Source organism: Myxine glutinosa, chromosome 6 (genome assembly GCF_964187855.1).
Source record: "Myxine glutinosa chromosome 6, kmMyxGlut1.1, whole genome shotgun sequence".
Lineage (NCBI taxonomy): Eukaryota > Metazoa > Chordata > Myxini > Myxiniformes > Myxinidae > Myxine > Myxine glutinosa.
Genome location: NC_136266.1, coordinates 23,080,763 through 23,102,850, shown reverse-complemented (window position 1 = coordinate 23,102,850; position 22,088 = coordinate 23,080,763). Strand labels below are relative to the sequence as shown.

The window sequence follows — 22,088 nt, the reverse complement described above, 5'->3', positions numbered from 1 at the left end:
GGACTAATTGAAAGTTGACTAAATACAGGACTAATTGAAAGTTGACTAAATACAGGACTAATTGAAAGTTGACTAAATACAGGACTAATTGAAAGTTGACTAAATACAGGACTAATTGAAAGTTGACTAAATACAGGACTAATTGAAAGTTGACTAAATACAGGACTAATTGAAAGTTGACTAAATACAGGACTAATTGAAAGTTGATTAAATACAGGACTAATTGAAAGTTGACTAAATACAGGACTAATTGAAAGTTGACTAAATACAGGACTATTTGAAAGTTGACTAAATACAGGACTAATGGAAAGTTGACTACATACAGGATTAATTGAAAGTTGACTAAATACAGGACTAATTGAAAGTTGACTAAATACAGGACTAATTGAAAGTTGACTAAATACAGGACTAATTGAAAGTTGACTAAATACAGGACTAATTGAAAGTTGACTAAATACAGGACTAATTTAAAGTTGACTAAATACGGGACTAATTGAAAGTTGACTAAATGCGGGACTAATTGAAAGTTGACTAAATACAGGACTAATTGAAAGTTGACTAAATACAGGACTAATTGAAAGTTGACTAAATACAGGACTAATTGAAAGTTGACTACATACAGGACTAATTGAAAGTTGACTAAATACAGGACTAATTGAAAGTTGACTACATACAGGATTAATTGAAAGTTGACTAAATACAGGACTAATTGAAAGTTGACTAAATACAGGACTAATTGAAAGTTGACTAAATACAGGACTAATTGAAAGTTGACTACATACAGGATTAATTGAAAGTTGACTAAATACAGGACTAATTGAAAGTTGACTAAATACAGGACTAATTGAAAGTTGACTACATACAGGATTAATTGAAAGTTGACTAAATACAGGACTAATTGAAAGTTGACTAAATACAGGACTAATTGAAAGTTGACTACATACAGGATTAATTGAAAGTTGACTAAATACAGGACTAATTGAAAGTTGACTAAATACAGGACTAATTGAAAGTTGACTACATACAGGACTAATTGAAAGTTGACTAAATACAGGACTAATTGAAAGTTGACTAAATACAGGACTAATTGAAAGTTGACTACATACAGGATTAATTGAAAGTTGACGAAATACAGGACTAATTGAAAGTTGACTAAATACAGGACTAATTGAAAGTTGACTAAATACAGGACTAATTGAAAGTTGACTAAATACAGGACTAATTGAAAGTTGACTAAATACAGGACTAATTGAAAGTTGACTAAATACAGGATTAATTGAAAGTTGACTAAATACAGGACTAATTGAAAGTTGACTAAATACAGGACTAATTGAAAGTTGACTAAATACAGGACTAATTGAAAGTTGACTAAATACAGGACTAATTGAAAGTTGACTAAATACAGGACTAATTGAAAGTTGACTAAATACAGGACTAATTGAAAGTTGACTAAATACGGGACTAATTGAAAGTTGACTAAATACAGGACTAATTGAAAGTTGACTAAATACAGGACTAATTGAAAGTTGACTAAATACAGGATTAATTGAAAGTTGACTAAATACAGGACTAATTGAAAGTTGACTAAATACAGGACTAATTGAAAGTTGACTAAATACAGGACTAATTGAAAGTTGACTAAATACAGGACTAATTGAAAGTTGACTAAATACAGGACTAATTGAAAGTTGACTAAATACAGGACTAATTGAAAGTTGACTAAATACAGGACTAATTGAAAGTTGACTAAATACAGGACTAATTGAAAGTTGACTAAATACAGGACTAATTGAAAGTTGACTAAATACAGGACTCATTGAAAGTTGACTAAATACGGGACTAATTGAAAGTTGACTAAATACAGGACTAATTGAAAGTTGACTAAATATGGGACTAATTGAAAGTTGACTAAATACAGGACTAATTGAAAGTTGACTAAATACAGGACTAATTGAAAGTTGACTAAATACAGGACTAATTGGAAGTTGACTAAATACAGGACTAATTGAAAGTTGACTAAATACAGGACTAATTGAAAGTTGACTAAATACAGGACTAATTGAAAGTTGACTAAATACAGGACTAATTGAAAGTTGACTAAATACAGGACTAATTGAAAGTTGACTGAATACAGGACTAATTGAAAGTTGACTAAATACAGGACTAATTGAAAGTTGACTAAATACAGGACTAATTGGAATGAGCGACTCATTTTGAGGTAATTTCCAGATGTGCCACCTCATGGCTCTGACTATCAATAACTTTGTGCTCGCAAGTCTTTCAATGGACATGATCAATTTTAGGAACCTCGTCCTCTCTGAGAGTTCAGCAAATGTCGTCAGACCTTTTCGGGCGTTTGCATCATAAGTCACTTTGTACCCCCTGCTCCTCCTTGCAAAAGGCAGGGAATTTGCCCCATGCATTCTCCTCCACCAGCTCTGGCATTGCAGGCTCTAAGATCATTGTGCACAGAGTTGGGCATACAGGTATAAAAGGCAGGTGTTTGTTGACGTCACTGACCCATATAAGGAGTTGCACCAGCACCAAGTTTCCCGCGGCGCACGCCAAGTGCAGGGCCGAGCGCTGTGCCCCTCCGGGCTCCGTGCCGTTGACGTCCTCCCGAGAGCCGTGCCCCAGGAGCAGTGCCGTGCCCTGCACGTCGGCCCCCGTCACGGCCCGCACCAGGTGCATGGCCAGCGGCTCTTCAGGCTGCGGCCTCGGCGCCAGCATCGCTCGCCGTTCGTACTTGGCTCGGATCCATCGTTCCTTCTCGTCCCTGCGTGCACGAACATCCCGGGGTTATTGCTCACCGAGTTACCGCCATCAGGCAGGTCGGAAATGGTCAACGCACCCCAAAGTTGACGGCGTCATTACCTGAGCGGGTCAAATGGTTCCCTCCAATGCCAATGTGCCTCACGTTGCTTACCTTTGCATAAGTAAAGGTTAGCCACATTAATCTGAACCATATTTACGTTCCGCTAACCTTTCGGAGCCACAGCTTTAATGCACTATTAATGCGCAATAACCCGTTCAAATGGTGGACTCGACTCCCGGTTCCTTTACCTGTCTAACTCTTAATCATATAGGATGAAGGTCCATGGTGTTATATAGCGCAGTAAATAAATATCATTTACCTTAACAAGACCGCGAATTCGCGTAATAACCGTAATCATTCATTCATTGGGCATCAGAGGCCCACTGGGACAGCATTCAGGTTCCACCAAGCCAACAATTCCGAGAAGCATGGCAATGGTGATATAGGATTGCAGGTAAGTCCATGTTCAAACTGTGGGACAAATTCAAACAAAATACAAGTTACAGTACTATCTATAGTTACATTTTCTTTATGGGATGATTTATGGGACACCCGTTGCTTGAATCTGAGAAATTGGATGGTGCATGGGGGAAGTATCGACAATTACCGCAGGCAGGTAGGTGGTCTTTCTGTCTTCTACCGACTCCTCTCCGGCCTTGCTCCCCCACCTCTCTCTGTGCTCTGTCCCCCCAATATTCCTACAGGTCACACAAGATCTGCCAGCAACCCTCTTCTAGTTTAACTGCGAAAATCAAGACTCTCTGCTCACCTTCACTCCTTCATTCCTCTTTTCACCCGCCTCTGGAACAAACTCCCTCACTCTCTTCAATCCCACTCCTCCCTCCAGGTTTTTAAAACAGCTGTTCACCACAATCTCTTATCTTCCCCCATCCAAAACCTTTATCTTTTCTACCCCCGCTAATTTCACCCCAGATCCACTTTTTTGAAATTCTGACTTCTTTCCTGGAAGTTCGAGCAGTGTCCATATGTTTTTTACCTCTTCAACCCCCCCCCCCCTTCCCATGCCGCCTCTCCCCTAGCCCTCTCCCTCCCACGGATCTCCCGATGTGCCTGCTCTCTACTGTTGTACTTGTGTGCTTCCCTCTCTCTCCCCATCTTGTCTCCCGCTCCCTTTATCATGCTTTATGTTTCAATTTGTCTTTTTGTGATCAATGTTGGTTCTTGCACGAGCCTCGATCTTGTATCCAAAAAAAATAAAAATGAATGGAGTGAACAGGACATTGATTGAAGTATGCTAACCGCCGTTAGAAGCAAATCGAAGTTTGCGTTTCACCTTATTTTGCTCCGGACGAAGGGTTAACACTTGAAACGTCACCTTCTCCCCACTTCCCATGATGGTTAGCATTTTTATTATTATTATTTTTTTGTATACAAGATCGAGGCTTGTGCAAGAGCTAACATTGATCACAAAAAGACAAACTGAAACATAAAACAAAAAACATATGATAAGGGAGCGGGAGAACAAGATGGAGAGCATCGGGAGATCTGTGGGAGGGAGAGGGCTTGGGGGGAAGAGGCATGGGAAGGGGGGGGGGGGGGGGTGGTAGAGGTATAAAACACATGGACACTGCTGGAACTTCCAGGAAAGAAATCGGTATTTCAGAAAAGGGGATCTGGGGTGAATTAACGGGGGTATTATTTTAGGGGGGAGCAGGCAGAGAAAGGTCAGAGCTGGGAAAGGGGGGTTGTGGCTTTGACCAAGAAAAATGGAGCCACAGAGGTGGGGTGGGGGTGGGGGTGGGGGAGGGGGGATTGAGGACTTGGAGAAGAAGGGGTTGAGGACTTGAAGTCAAATTTAACATTACGTGGCATTTCCACAGGTCCCTGCCATTATATGTAATGTCAAAGGACATTCCGAGCAAACTCCTTGATTTTAAGTCACAAGTTGGTGAGGTGACAAGAAGTTGATTCGATTTTGGTTCAGGTTCGGATCCAGATCCGGCCTATCAATGGAATACAAAACCTAACTTGTTCAGCCTGGCGGGGGTATGCGCTCTACCAGATGACTTTATCGTTACATCCGCCACCGAAGGTAAACGGAAGTTATGTTTTCAACCCTGTCTCTGTCTGTGAGCAAGATATCTCAAAAAGTTATGGATAGTCAGGTTCACTATGTCAATAAATTATATTTCGTTCAAAATCATGGTAGATTAGCAAACCTATACATTTTTGGAAAGGTTATAGCATAAGGAAACGAAAAATCAATGTTTACATTTGGAGAGATACCTGTATGGCGGCCATTTTGGATTTTCAAAATGGCCACTGTAAAATACATATTTTGTTCTATTTCTGCCTCTAATTACCCTAAAAACGTTTTAAAATATACTAAACCTATATTTTCAAGGACAAGGAATCCAATGAAAGTATCAAATTAGTGCTATGGGGAATGGTAAGACACGAATCAAAGGTTTTGAATTGCAAAATACTGTCTTTATATTCGCGATAAGTTGCATAATCAAATACATGTTATCATTTTGTACAGGCAGTTAATAACATAAAAATGTGTCACAATAATTCATATCACCAAACATACACAGGCAGTCAGCAAAATCATATATACACATGCAGTCAGTATAACTTCACATCTACACAGGCAGTCAATGACAAAATATACACAGGCAGTCAATGGCATCAAACATACACGATTACAGAATATGCCATTTAGAGTTCGTCATCACTGTCCTGTGTGTCGTATCCGACAATATAGTCCGCATCGTTTTCACAGTCCGTTCCACACAAGCAAAGGTCGGTCAAATTGATTGGCAAATCGAATTGGTCGATCGAATCGAATTCGATGAATCGAATCGAATCGATCGAATGGTCGATCGAAGCGATTGGTCGAAAGGTCGAATGATCGAATTGGTCGAATGGAATTGGTCGATTGGTCGAATTGGTCGAATCGAATTGGTCGGAATTGGCAAATGTAAACATTGATTTTCAGATTTTCCATGTAATAACGTTTCCAAAAATGTATAGGTTTGCTAATCTACCATGATCTTGAACGAAAAAACATAGTGAACCTGACTAGGACGGATTCGGACGAAATTTGGTGGACAGGTTGGTTGTGTGACAAGGAGTAAATTATTAGATTTTGGTGAAGATCTGGATCCGGATCCGGATACTAAAATAAAATGTTATTTATTTATAAGTGATTATTCACCATTGAGAGATGGGGCAAAAATGATATCGAGCATGATATCTCAAAAATATGTTGCTGATTATGATTATGACAAAACTTGGTGGATGAGTTGGTTGTGTGACAAGGACGAACAGATTAGATTTTTGTCGGTGACATGGCATGAAGGTGCAAAAGAAGTACCATTTTTGGCCTCGCCAACTAGGGCGGGGTCAGTAGGTCAAGTACCGCAATCAACATTGGGGGATGCATGAAATATGCAACGATTTTTTTGGATTTGACCCCATGTTCTTGCCCCAGGGAGTGAGGACTTCGGGTCACAGGGGTCAAACAGAATCTTTTTATTATGCCTCCGCCGACGAGACCAAATTGGATAGATGAGTCCATCTCAATGGACAGATGTGTCCAAGTCGATGGACAGATGAGAGCAAATTAGAGCTTTTTGGTAAAGCACATCATCTCTATGTTTACAGAAAACAAAATGAAGCCTTCAAAGAAAAGAATTTCCTACAGTCAAACATGGAGGAGTTTCAGTGATGTTTTGGGGTTGCTGTGCTGCCTCTGGCACTGGGTGTCTTGAATGTGTGCATGGCATCATTAAATCAGGAGATTACCAAGGCATTTTGGAGCGCAATGTTCAACCCAGTCTCAGAAAGCTGGGTCTCCATCGAAGGTCATGGGTCTTGCAGCAGGACAATGACCCCAAACACACTCCAAAAAGCACACAGGAATGGTATAAGACAAAACGCTGGACTGTTCTGAAGTGGCCAGCAATGAGTCCAGATCTAAATCCCATTGAACACCTGTGGGGAGATCTGCAAACAGCATTTGGGAGAAGGCACCCTTCAAATCTGGGAGAACTGGAGCAGTTCGTACAAGAAGAGTGGGTAAAACTGCCAGTAGAGAGGTGCAGGAAACTCATTCATGGCTATCGGAAACGCTTGACTGCAGTTATTTTGTCCAAAGTCTGTGCTACAAAATATGAAGTTTCGAGTGTCAACAATTTTGTCAATGCCATTTATTTTTATTTTCTGATTTAAAAGAATATATGAAGTTCAGAATAAAAAACAAAGGTTCTGTAATATTAACAGTGAAATAAATAATTGTGGAGACCAAATACTTTTGTCAATTCAAACTTATTTTTCGAGAAAATTGTGAGTTATTTGAAAAAGGTGCAATGGTGCCAATATTTTTTGCCATGACTGCATGATGCAAAGATGAACCGATTGGATTATGGCATCAAGAGGTCAAAGGTCAGAAGTCATGTCAGGTAAAAATGTAATAACTTGAGAACAGCTGAAGGGATTAAAATCAAACTTGGTACCAGTATATGTAATGATGTAAACATGACTGATTACATTTTGGGGTCAAGGGGTCAAAGGTCATGTTCGGTAAAAATCCCGTTACCGTGATAACTTGTAAACCAGTGATGGGATTTGGGCAAACTTGGTAGAAGTATATATTATGATGCAAAGATGAACTGATTATATTTTAGTATCAAGGGTGAGGATGAGGTGATTTTAGTGAGGTCAAAGGTCATGTCAGGTAAAAATGTGATACTTGATAACAACTGAATGGATTTAAATCAAACTTCGTACAAGTATGTATAATGCTGTAATAATGTGGGTGGTGGCATATTGGTCGGCGTGGTGACGTGTAAAGGTGTCGTGCTAGTTCAACAAGATTTGATATTGGGTCAATTCTGGTGGAACCTTTAGCGTGTGAAGGAGATTTGGTGCACCATCAACTTCGCTCAAGTTTGTTTTTCCAAAAACGAAGGATTTGGAACGCAGATGACTCAAGCTGAAATATACTGTGGAATCCAGCTCAATTTAATAAAACACAAGCATCATTTGAAGTGAGACAAAGTGAATCCAGCCATTCACTTCCGAATGTCATTCTATGACATTCAACGACCACTTTGGGAAATCTAATCGGCTTGTTCCTGTCACCTTACCAACTCATCTACCTAGTTTTGTCATAAGTCGTCTACAACTTTTTAAAATATTGTGATGTGTATCGTTTTTGGCCCGATCACTCAATGGTGAAGAATCATTTTAAAAATTTAAAAATAAATTATTGTATCCGGATCTGTATTCAGATGTTCACCAAAAGTGAATCGATTCGTCCTTGTCACACACACAACCGGTCCACCAAGTTTCATCCAAATCCGTCCATAACGTTTTGAGATATCGTGATTTATATTGATTTTCGATCGATCACTCAATGGTGAAGAATCATAATAAAATTCTCAGATCCATATCCGGATCCGGATCTTCACCAAAATCTAAGAATTTCATCCTTATCACACACCCAACCTCTCCACCAAGTTTCGTCCAAATCCGTCCATAACGTTTTGAGATATCGTGATATATATTGGTTTTCGATCTATCACTCAATGGTGAAGAATAAGCCTGGTGTTGGCTTTGCGGTTAGGGTGTAGGCTTGGGATCCGAGGATCCTGGGTTCAGCGGTTAGGGTGCAGGCTTGGGATCCTAGGATCCTGGATTCAGCGGTTAGAGTGCCGGCTTGGGATCCGAGGATCCTGGGTTCAGTGGTTAGGGTGCAGGTTTGGGATCCTAGGATCCTGGGTTCAGCGGTTAGGGTGCAGGCTTGGGATCCTAGGATCCTGGGTTCAGCGGTTAGGGTGCAGGCTTGGGATCCTAGTATCCTGGGTTCAGCGGTTAGGGTGCAGGCTTGGGATCCTATGATCCTGGGTTCGAATCCCGGTCGATCGCTGAATTAACGCCAGGGGGGTTAACTCAGCCTGTCATCCTTCTGAGGTCGGCAAATTGAGTACCAGCTTGCTGGTAATTCCCTGTGTGTCGCAAGGGGCGACTAACAGGGTTGGCGGCAGGAAGGGCATCCAACTGTAAAACATTGCTTCAGAAAGGGGACCACGGTGCCCGAAAAAGGCCAACGCCTGCTCTGCGGGGAAAAATGGCCTCGAAAGGTGGTTCTTTCTACTCAATGGTGAAGAATCATAAAAAAAATTCTCAGATTAATATCCGGATCCGGATCTTCACCAAAATCTAAGAATGTCATCCTTGTCACACACCCAACCTCTTCACCAAGTTCTATTCGAATCCGTCCACAACTTTTTGAGATATCCTGATCCAGACAAACAGACAGAGGTGAAAACATAACCTCCATCCACCTTCGGTGGCGGAGGTAAATATGCAATTAATCAATGAAAGTCTCAAGAAATCAGCGATATTATACAAGACTAATAAACAAGATGTTCTCTGTAACGATATAAAACAATTGGTTTTGCACATAATGTTTCCTCTGGGGCACATAATCCATGGCGGCCCTGGCAAGGATGTCACAAGGCTCTCAATGGCTGCAATGGCCTATGAACACACTTCAAAAGCAGAAGTAGCTTGTGGCTCTGATATACCAAGCTAAGGTTCCATGGAAGAAGAAAACAAAAAAATAAATAAAACAAGCCATCTGGGACAACTGGATTATGGTGCTGACAAACTCACAATGACAATTTCCTGGAGGATATGCACGTACGATACTCCAATACAAGTGAAACATCATCTCCGTAATAAATCCGAGGGAAGAAAAGGAAAAAAGACAACAAGAGGACACGTATGATAAGATAGGTCAGAAGTAGTGGTGCTGGGTTCGATTCCTGACCAGACTAAAAATTGTCAGATTGGTGCTTCGTGGGCAGGATGTGCAATGAGTGAGCGCAACATCCTTCGGAGAGGCATTCATCTGGGAGAGCCGTCTGCTGGCGTTTTCTGTTGAATGTTAAAGATCCCATTTGTGTGTTTTGCAAGAGTAGGCCATTGTGTGCATGTACCCTGGCCAAATTTAAAATGCCAACCCTGAATCCTAAATTTCAACTCTCATGATGGAGAAACGTTCAGGACCTGTTGAAGGCGTGCGACAATGTCTGAAGAGTATAAGCATACCTACCTCCCTAACCTCAATGCCTGTGGCCACTTTAATTGTACTTGTATAACCTATTGGACATGATTCCAGTTTGGCCTCCACAAAGATTTGAATGAAGCTCATCATGTGATGGCAAAGCACCATAAATCTGCGGAAGCAGCACAATCATTATTACATCCGCCACGGAAGGTGGACTGGGGTTATATTTTCATCCCTGTCTTTCTGCCTGTGAGCAGGATATCTCAAAAGGTTGTGGAAGGATTCGGAAGAAATTTCGTGGACAGACTGGCTGTGTGACAAGTGTTACGGATTCGTCACTTCCACTGTTGTGGTTTTCACCCACTTGACATATTTCTGATATTATGTACTATTATTTATTAACGCACAGGTTGTAAACCTGGTGCGTTATAGCGTTTGCCTGGGAATTTCTGTCTCTCCAAAAGTGAAGCTCCGTTTCTGTCGCTCAGATGTGTAGCCAGTTTCTGTCGCTCAGATGTGTAAACATGACGTCATCAAATCTATATTTAGGCTAACCATGGGCTACCCCTTTGGCTGGTACGCGGCCGCTCGCTAGTACATAATATAGGATATATTTGTTATATGTTATGTTATAGGATATATAGGATATATGTTATATGATATAGGATATATATAGGATAGGTTATAGGATATATATGTTATAGGATAGGAATATAGGACCCAAATGACCCAGAGGACCCAAATGACCCAGAGGACCCAAATGACCCAGAGGACCCAAATGACCCAGAGGACCCAAATGACCCAGAGGACCCAAATGACCCAGAGGACCCAAATGACCCAGAGGACCCAAATGACCCAAATGACCCAGAGGACCCAAATGACCCAGAGGACCCAAATGACCCAGAGGACCCAAATGACCCAGAGAACCCAAATGACCCAGAGGACCCAAATGACCCAGAGGACCCAAATGACCCAGAGGACCCAAATGACCCAAATGACCCAGAGGACCCAAATGACCCAGAGGACCCAAATGACCCAGAGGACCCAAATGACCCAGAGGACCCAAATGACCCAGAGGACCCAAATGACCCAAATGACCCAGAGGACCCAAATGACCCAAATGACCCAGAGGACCCAAATGACCCAGAGGACCCAAATGACCCAGAGGACCCAAATGACCCAGAGGACCCAAATGACCCAGAGGACCCAGAGGACCCAGAGGACCCAAATGACCCAGAGGACCCAGATGACCCAAATGACCCAGAGGCCCCAAATGACCCAGAGGACCCAAATGACCCAGAGGACCCAAATGACCCAGAGGACCCAAATGACCCAGAGGACCCAAATGACCCAGAGGACCCAAATGACCCAGAGGACCCAAATGACCCAGAGGACCCAAATGACCCAGAGGACCCAAATGACCCAGAGGACCCAAATGACCCAGAGGACCCAAATGACCCAGAGGACCCAAATGACCCAGAGGACCCAAATGACCCAGAGGACCCAAATGACCCAGAGGACCCAAATGACCCAGAGGACCCAAATGACCCAGAGGACCCAAATGACCCAGAGGACCCAAATGACCCAGAGGACCCAAATGACCCAGAGGACCCAAATGACCCAAATGACCCAGAGGACCCAAATGACCCAGAGGACCCAAATGACCCAGAGGACCCAAATGACCCAGAGGACCCAAATGACCCAGAGGACCCAAATGACCCAGAGGACCCAAATGACCCAGAGGACCCAAATGACCCAGAGGACCCAAATGACCCAGAGGACCCAAATGACCCAAATGACCCAGAGGACCCAAATGACCCAGAGGACCCAAATGACCCAGAGGACCCAAATGACCCAGAGGACCCAAATGACCCAAATGACCCAGAGGACCCAAATGACCCAGAGGACCCAAATGACCCAGAGGACCCAAATGACCCAGAGGACCCAAATGACCCAGAGGACCCAAATGACCCAGAGGACCCAAATGACCCAGAGGACCCAAATGACCCAGAGGACCCAAATGACCCAGAGGACCCAAATGACCCAGAGGACCCAAATGACCCAGAGGACCCAAATGACCCAGAGGACCCAAATGACCCAGAGGACCCAAATGACCCAGAGGACCCAAATGACCCAGAGGACCCAAATGACCCAGAGGACCCAGAGGACCCAGAGGACCCAAATGACCCAGAGGACCCAAATGACCCAGAGGACCCAAATGACCCAAATGACCCAGAGGACCCAAATGACCCAGAGGACCCAAATGACCCAGAGGACCCAAATGACCCAGAGGACCCAAATGACCCAGAGGACCCAAATGACCCAAATGACCCAGAGGACCCAAATGACCCAGAGGACCCAAATGACCCAGAGGACCCAAATGACCCAGAGGACCCAGAGGACCCAAATGACCCAGAGGACCCAAATGACCCAAATGACCCAGAGGACCCAAATGACCCAAATGACCCAGAGGACCCAGAGGACCCAGAGGACCCAAATGACCCAGAGGACCCAAATGACCCAGAGGCCCCAAATGACCCAGAGGACCCAGAGGACCCAAATGACCCAGAGGACCCAAATGACCCAGAGGACCCAAATGACCCAGAGGACCCAAATGACCCAGAGGACCCAAATGACCCAGAGGACCCAAATGACCCAGAGGACCCAAATGACCCAGAGGACCCAAATGACCCAGAGGACCCAAATGACCCAGAGGACCCAAATGACCCAGAGGACCCAAATGACCCAGAGGACCCAAATGACCCAGAGGACCCAAATGACCCAGAGGACCCAAATGACCCAGAGGACCCAAATGACCCAAAGGACCCAAATGACCCAGAGGACCCAAATGACCCAGAGGACCCAAATGACCCAGAGGACCCAAATGACCCAGAGGACCCAAATGACCCAGAGGACCCAAATGACCCAGAGGACCCAAATGACCCAGAGGACCCAAATGACCCAGAGGACCCAAATGACCCAGAGGACCCAGAGGACCCAGAGGACCCAGAGGACCCAAATGACCCAGAGGACCCAAATGACCCAGAGGACCCAAATGACCCAGAGGACCCAAATGACCCAGAGGACCCAAATGACCCAAATGACCCAGAGGACCCAAATGACCCAGAGGACCCAAATTCTATGTATGTTTCTATGATGATGTATGTTTTGGTGAAAGTACATAATGTGAATACTAGTAGCAATTTTACAAAAACCATGGCATAATTTCAAATCTTGACCCGAGATGATAATTATGCTACATCATAATTTCCATGTGCCAACCTGGGCGGAATCCAAGTGGATTCACTTGACTTGTTCTCAAAAGGTTTATTATTCAGGAACAGCTATCTAAAGTTAAAAAGGTTAACTTAAAATGATACAGGAAACCGAACCGGAAGATGATGAGGTGAAGAGGGAGAGGCAGCGCGAGTAAAGTTGGAGAAGACGCGTGACGTCAAGGCTCCATAGCGAGCCTGGTCTACCGAAAGTCACGAGGGAATTTTGAGTTCTTTGAAGGGACATCCGGCGATAGGAATTATCGTTGGAGTGGAAAATCTGCGTAGTCAGATTTGGGCGCTGAGATTTCGACGAATCCTCGCCTAGTCGCATCGGCTCAAGTAAGAGCCGTCGGCCATTTTGAACCCCGCGCTTCGGACACCTACAAAGGTTTTGCCTCGTGTCATCTTCACCCCAACTTCCTACCGTTTGTCGGGGATGTGTGTGTGTGACCGCTTCGTCTCCAATTACGTTGCGGTTCGCTGAGTGGGCGGTGAAGGTGCCCCTCTGAAGGGCGCCGTTGTACAGTTTCGGCGGGGCGATCACCGTTGTCAACTGTACGCGATTCGAATATCGACTGGAGAGCGAGATTCGGGCTTCGACTGGATATCGTTCTAGCGACCGCTGGAGCAAATCACATTCGCCTTGGAAAAGGTTATAGAGACATTGAGGAGTGTCCTTTTCACTCGCTGGGAGCGCAGTGAGTGATCTGACTTTATGGATGGTATATAGAGTGCACTCTTAATTGCCATTTGTTGTACCGTTATTCCTGTGTGATTTTCAATATATTATTTGTTCATTTATAATCATTGGTGTGGTTTCACTATTGTTTCTAACACAGCGTAACATATTTTTCTGCCGTGGCTCCTCTCGGGGTTCAGAGGTGTACCAAGACCAGGAGATCGTAGAGGAACCCGTAACACAAGGACGAACTGATTCGATTTTGGTTCAGGTCTGGATCCAGATCCGACCTATCAGTAGGATACAAAACCTAAACTGTTCAGCCTGGTGGAGGGATGCTCTCTACCGGATTCCGTTCTCGTTACAAATAGTTTACAATAAATAACGAAAAATTTGATAATCCACAAAAATGGAATAGCATCAGAAGCAAATCATTTACTTGCTCTTTGGATACCAACAAGGAAGTACAGCTTGGACAACCTCGTGCTCGAAGAATCATGACTACAGCCAGAAGAATGACGATGAAATTTCTCATGTCGTTCCTACAAACACCAATTGCTGCATTCTACCTCCAAATGTTTTGTGTTTTCAACCCAATTTTCATTCAATATTGTTACGGATTCGTCACTTCCGTTGTTGTGGTTTTCATCCACTGTAAACATTTTTGGTTCCATGTATTATTATTGTTATCGTTTAAGTGAATTGGAGATAACTGTTTTCAAAAGGTAAAAAAAATTAATGTTTTAAAAAGAAACCGGAAACCGGATCGGGAACCGGCTGTGGAAGAAGAAGAGGAAAAGGAGGCGGAGCAAGTGAGGTCGGAGAAGGAGCCGAGCTGCTTCGAGGTCTTGAGCAAACGCTGGCGAACGGGGTTCACAAGTGAACTTTAGGTTTCCTGGGAAAGGGATTCCTGTGACAGAGTTGTTATCGCTGTGACAGATAAACCTGCGTGACAGGTTTTGCGGTTGATTCCGAAGAGATTCGTTGGAGTGCAGGTACGCCTTCAGTACTGGCCCAGCGGCCATTTTGCCTCGCTCCCGATTTCGCATCGCTCCAGACTTTTCACCTCGCTCCAACCATTTCACCGCATCCAGCCGTTAGCCTGGTTTGCGTGTGTAACGTGGATTTCGATTGAGAATTTGCGGTTCGCCATTTGGGAGCCGTTGAACGTTCGTACCCGAAGGTGTGATTTCCCAGTCGCCTCTTGAGGGTACCTTTGCGCATCTTTGGCAGCGTGACTGTCAACTGAACGGGATTCTGGTCTCGATACGACATCGTTCTGATGATCACTGGACCGTGGATCGACTTTGACTTGATGCCGGGATAGAGACATTGGGAATGTTCTTTTCGCTCACTTGGAGCACATTGAGTTATATTGTACGAAACTGATGGTACCATCATAGGAATGATATATTGGTTGTACAATATTGATTAATATTGTGATTGCTGTTATTCTTGTGTGACCTTAATACAATACTTGTTTGTTGGTAACAATTGGTGTGGTTTCACCATTGATCTTTGACACACAGAATAACACATCTTTCTGCCGTGACTCCTCTCGGGGCTCGGAGGTACACCGTGACCGGGGTTTGGGGAGGAGCACGTAAGAATATCCACATATTGGTAAGTAGACGGGATGGTAGCATGACCCGCTAAGGTACATGACTGTAAATTTTAGTACTGGACTTGTGTAGGTCATGTAATTATCATGGAATAGTCCATTATTTGAATGTGACCAACTTGTTTTCTTGTCTACGCTGTCTCATCTATATTATAAAAGGAGGTGTGTGTGTGTGTGTGTGTGTGTGTGTGTGTGTGTGTGTGTGTGTGTGTGTGTCCATGCATCCGGGTTTCATCCATTGGTTGGACAGTTCGCCTGACTCCACCCACAATTTTGATACAACAGCCACCATGTTGTTCGTTACTGCATTGCAAGTCAAAGACATCTTTGGAGCTCTCATATTCACAATCACCATGCCTTTCCTAAGAGTTTTCCCTTCAGTGTAAAATGACCAAAGAGACAGTGAAAATGACTTTTTAATTTTTGAATAAAAAAATTGAGGCTCGTGTAAGAGCTAACACATTGAACATGAAAACATGCACAGACACATAAAACATACAATGAAGGGAGTGGGAGACACGAGGGGGAGAGACAAGGAAGCACACAAGCACAACAACAATGGAGACCAGGGACGTCGGTAGATCTGTGGAACTGGGGGGGGGGGGGGGGGGGTGGGGAGGGTGCTGGGAGAGGAGGGAGGGGTACACGGTACAAAGCAAATGAACACCTCCAGGAATTTCAGGAAAGAAGTTGGGGATTGAAAGAGGCGGATTTGGGGTGCTTTAACGGGGGTAGAAAAGATCAAGGTTTTGGATGAGGGAAGATAAGAGATGGCGGTGAACAGCTGTTTTAACGACCTTGAGGGAAGAGTGGGATTGAAGAGAGTGAGGGAGTTTGTTCCAGAGGCGGGAGAAAAGAGGAATGAAAGAGTGAAGGTGAATAGAGAGTCTTGATTTTGGCAGTTTCACCAGAAGAGGGTTGCTGACAGATCTTGTGCAACCTGTGGGATTATTTGGGGGACAGAGCACAGACAGAGCAGGGGGTGCTTGGCCGGAAAGGAGTCGGTAGAAGACAGAAATACCACCAAGCTGCCTGCAGTGAGAGAGTGAAAGGCCCTCAGAATCAGCTCATCGTGGGAGATTTCAATTATCCTGAAAGCTTTGCTTTCTCCAGCGTGAAGCCGAGCTCGATGGGAGGCAGGAGCACCAGCCCAGAGGGGAGAACAGTATTCCATTGAGCTGCGGATGAAAGCCCTGTATGTGGTGAGGAGCTCATAAATGCCCAGAAAGGAGTTTGTACGATGGAGGATGCCCAGACAGCGACTGGCTTTGGAGGCCTGCTTGGAAATGTGGTTTTCCCAGGAAAGATCATGGCAGATAGTGAGACCTTGAGTGACAGAACTTCTTGAAGAGGATTGTTCAGAAAGTAGATGTGAGGGTCTTTTCGGAGAGACTAAGTGAGAGTGTGAGATTTGTCAGGATTGAAAGACATGTTCCACTTGTTTGACCAGTTTTTGATATTGTCCAGGTCTGCAGAGAGTGAAGAGGTTGCTTCCTGCCGAACTGAGGGTTGAGATATGGAGCCGCAGAGAGTGGAGTCATCAGCAAAGAGATAGAGGATTTTCCAGAGGGTCGGAGAGATCATTGATGAAGACCAGAAAAAAGCACAGGGCCCAGAACACTGCCTTGGGGAACTCCAGCCTGAACAGGAAGGGGAGATGAGAGAAACCCATTCACGGCCACACGTTGAGTACGACCAGAGAGGAAGTCCGCAAGCCATGCATGGAGATTTCCATGGATACCATAGGAGGAGAGTTTGGTGAGCATAGTGGGGTGCCAGACCGCATCGAAGGCACGTGATATGTCAAGGGAGACAGCTATAATTTCCTGTTTGACAATGAGGACCTCCATCCATTGTTGAGACAGCAGATGCAGCATGTCCAGAGTAGCGTGACCTTGTCTGAAACCAAATTGATGGTCAGAGATCAAGCCATTGGAGAAGAGGAAGGATTTGATGTCAGAAGAGATGATTGATTCCATGACCTTGCTGATTATTGGGAGCAGGCTGATGGTCTGTAGTCGCAAGGATCTGTTTTTGCACCTTTTTTGTGTAAAGCGGTAATGTTGGCTGATTTCCAAGCAGATGGCAGATGACCTTGAGCAAAACAGAGGGTGAAGAGAACAGAGAGAGGGTGAGATAGAGCGGAAGAGCAGGATTTTAAGACCCGTGGGCTGATGCCGTCTGGTCCAGTTGCAGAATCACAGTCGAGGTTTGACAAAAACTTCTCCACCTTGTCAGGAGAGAATGACACAGAGTCCTGGAGCAGCTGGGTACGACTGGGAAAGGTGGGTACAGAGAGAGATGGGTTCGGGACACAAGAATTTGAGGCAAACACAGAGTTGAGGCATTCGGATTTGTCACGCGCGGTGTCAACTGTGTAGCCATTTGAGCGAAGGGAGGGGATGGAGGGGGAACAAACACCAGAATCAGATTTGACCAGACACCACCAGGATTTGGAGGAAGGAGACAGATTTGAGATTTCAGTGTTGAGAGTGGAGAGATAGTGCTTCCTGGCACTCCTGATGGTAGACACAAACTTGTTCCGAGCTTGGTGGAAGGAACTGAGATTGCCTTCAAGACGCAAAGGCAAGTTGTTTCAGGTCAACTGCCTCACCACAAGCTTCAGTGTACCATGGACGGGAGGAAGGGTATGACAACTGAAGATGAGATGGGATAAATCTGCGCATGAGAGAGAGCAATTTACTTTGGAAGAATTCCCAGGATGAGTTGATGTCAGAGGTGGTAGAGATTGGAGACCAGTCCAGATGATTGATGGCTGCTTGAAGACCGTGCCAGTTGGCCTGAGTGAAATGCCAGACTCGTCGATGCTGAGGAGGCTCTCTGAGAATGGCCAGAGAGATGTCCACTTTAACAAGCACATGATCAGAAAAACCGATTGGAGCAGAAGAAGAGCAGCAGACATTTGCAGGGAAGTTTGTCACAACCAAGTTTAGAAGCAAAGATGCTCTGTTGACTGAGATCCGGGTCGGGAAATTGACAGAATGCGTCAGTCCAAGTTGGTCGCAGAAGTCCTTTGCTGAGGTGGCGTGACTGGTGAGAGAGGTACCCACAGTATAATTCACCACATTTGAAGAAGAGAGAGTTGGGATGAGTGGATAGAAGTTGGTCCATGTTGTCAGACAGCAAGATGTAAATGGGGTCATCACTGTTTGAAGGACGGTACAAAACACATATGAACAAAAGGTGGGAGCAGAGGGGAAGCTGTAGCCAGAGGTACTCCTGGGGGTGAGGTGGAGAGAGGGCAGTGCAAGGAGAGTGAGGAAGAGAGTTTTAATAAAGTTAGCAACCCCACCACCAAGAAGAGGCTCAGGTCTATCATACCGGAGGAGGGGGTAACCAGGAAGAGATGTTAAGGAATCATAGACATCCTGAAGGAGGAAAGTTTCTGTTACGCAGATTAAGTCTGGTTTGTCTGAAGCAACCTGTATGGAGAGATTAATCAGGTTTGAGCGAAAGCCCCATATGTTTTGAGGTCCATACCGCTAAGGAAGAGGGCGGGGGAGCAGCGGGTGAGCTTGGCTGTGTTGTTTGAGGAGGGGCAGAGCAAAGAAGAAGGTTGGAGGAGGTGGAGGTATGAGATGGAAGGGAGAGGAAGTGGGGAGGAGAGGGGAGAACTGGAGAAAGATGGTAGGGGGGGGGGGGGGGTAGATTTAATGGGGAGGGGTGGGGGGAATTTTGAAGGGGAGGGGTGAGGGGGCAGTTTTGACGGGGAGGACGGAGAGGGGAATTTTGAAGGGGAGGACGGAGAGGGGAATTTTGAAGGGGAGGGTTGAGGGGGAGATACTGTGACAGGGTGGCAGTTCATGCTGACTGCCATATGTACATGGCAGTGATGTCATTACGTGCACTCATTGAAAGCTGGAGAACTGAAGATATATTTGGATTGGTTGCTCCCGGCTGCATCCAGGCGATTCCATATAATGAGTGGATACCAGAGATTATGTGCCATGTGGCAGATGGTACCTATCGCTCCCATTAAGGTACAGCATAGCTGGATGGGATACCTTAATGGCGGTTCACCACTGATGGTATGAAATCGCATAGTAACTGGTATATAACCGAAAGGTTTTCAGAGTCATAAGTGTATGCAGGACTCACTGCGTTGCCCTGATGAGCCCCAAAAGGGTGAAACCAGGTCGGTAACTGTGAGTTTTACATGCACTTATGACAGTATCTGAACTAAGATCAAAATTCTGTTCTGTGGGAGGGTTCTCTTGAGAGCTTGACAGGCAGAGCGTATGTACATGGCAGTGACGTCATTACGTGCGCTCATTGAAAGCTGGAGAATTGAAGATATATTTGGATTGGTTGCTCCCGGCTGCATCCAGGCGATTGCATATAATGAGTGGATACCAGAGATAATGTGCCATGTGGCAGATGGTACTGATCGCTCCCATTAAGGTACAGCATAGCTGGATGGGATACCTTAATGGCGGTTCACCACTGATGGTATGAAATCGCATAGTAACTGATATATATATATATATATATATATATATATATATATATATATATATATATATATATATATATATATATATATATATATATGTATATATATATATATGTATATATATGTATATATATATATATATATATATATGTATATATATATATATATATATATATGTATATATATATATATACATATATATATATATATATATATATATATATATATATATATATATATATATATATATATATATATATATATATATATATATATATATATATATATATATACAGTATATATATATATATATATATATATATATATATATATATATATATATATATATATACTGTATATATATATTTATTATACTGTATATAATAAATGTATTTATTTATATACACTACTCACAATAAGTTAGGGATATTGTGGGAGTGAGTTTATTTTTTTAAATCGGGGTTAGTGTTAGGGTATTGAAATCAAGAATGCTGTGTTTTTTCACACTTATTAATAACCATAGAATTAGGACCAACAACTTTTTTCAACATAATTAATACACAAAATCAACCACACCGAAGAACCTGCCAATATCCCTAACTTATTGTGAGTAGTATATATATATACAGACTTGGCATTTAATATGGAATATTTTTTTTTGTGGGTGAACTTACTTTTCAAGATGTCTTAGAACCAAAAGTTCATTGGAATTATGTTGAAATTATTCTAGATTTTGTTAATGTGACCTTTAAAAGAAACAAAAACCACATTTGACATTTCGAAACAAATAAATTGATCCTTGAAAGCGATGTAAACTGATATCGAACTCAATTCATGGACAGTACTGTGTTAAACTTCTGTATGTTTTCCAGAAGTATCTCTTTATTTTGCACATTAGCCAAATTTTTTTTTAACCAAAACAAAAGTTAAATTACGACTGGGATTACGGACAGTAAAATTACAGTTCAGTCCTTCATGTAACCCCCACGAGCATTTAGGAGAGCACTTACACGTTGAGGCATGCTGTTCACGAGATTTGCCAAGGTTTGGACAGGAATCGCTTGCCATGCAGTGACAATAGCCTGCTGCAATTCACGCACAGAGGTCGGCTGCTGGTCCAAGTGGTCGATTTGACGCGTTAATTCTGCCCACAACTTCTCTATCGGATTCATATCCGGGGACATGGCAGGCCACTCCATATGCTCTACACCACGGTCAGCAAGAAAGTGTTGGATCATGCGAGCACGATGAGGCCATGTATTGTCATCTTGGAAGACAAAGTTTCCTCCAAAGGCTGCACGAGAAAATGGAAGCAATGTTTCTTCCAGAATGGCCCTGTACTTGAACTGGTTCAGGTTTCCATTCAGAACAACCAGGTCAGTTTTGCCCCCTGCATGAAAAGCAGCCCAAACGGTCACCCCACCACCTCCAGCTTGGACTCTTGGCACTATACAATCTTTGTTGTAGGCTTCATGCACTTGTCTGCGCACTCGGACACGGCCATCTTGACAATAGACCAGAAATCTAGACTCGTCACTGAAGATCACGTGATTCCAGTGTCCTGGCTGCCATTGACGGTGCTCTCTGGCCCACTGCAATCGGCGCTGGCGGTGTTGTCTGGTCAGGCGTGGCTTTCTCACGGGACGCCTGGCACGATAGCCTGCTTGAACCAGTCGTTGGTTGACTAGCCTTCTGGATACAGGCACATTTGTCAGTTGCTGCCACTCAGCCCTAAGCCGATTAGCTGACTTGGTATGGCCATTGCGGACTAACCGGTGCAGCTGGCGATCATCCCTCCTTGTGGTTCTGCGGGGACGTCCTGGCCTCGGTATTGGAGTAGGGACACCCCTCTGAGCATTTCGTTTCAGGATCTTTGGCACCTGACCTTGAGTGATGCCATACTGCCGAGCAATAGCACGCTGTTTCATGCCGTAATTTCGTAAAGCCACCACTCCATGACAAACAGCATTGTCGAGTTGACGGACCATCTCCAGAGGAAGCGGCAATAACTTTTGGAGACGTGCAGCAGTTGTTTTCCACTAATACAGAACGCAACAACCCTTGTATACCCGACTGTGAAGCCAATCATCAAATGCATCTGTCCGTATATTTTGCCACGCCACCTGTGATATAATTCTGTTGTTGACTTCTTGCTGCGACAGACAATCAGTGACATGGT

General features: G+C 44.0%; 1 protein-coding gene across 8 annotated transcripts in view; it reads right to left on the bottom strand.

The window, feature by feature from the left end:
* The window catches only part of LOC137429645 (arf-GAP with GTPase, ANK repeat and PH domain-containing protein 1), a 644,187-nt gene that overhangs the window by 7,619 nt on the left and 614,480 nt on the right, over positions 1-22,088 (bottom strand). For all 8 annotated transcript variants that reach the window (XM_078779671.1, XM_078779672.1, XM_078779673.1 and 5 more), the window contains one exon: positions 2,521-2,776. In XM_078779671.1, coding sequence (XP_078635797.1) covers positions 2,521-2,776 — 256 coding nt within the window. The remainder of the gene's footprint in view (positions 1-2,520; positions 2,777-22,088) is intronic.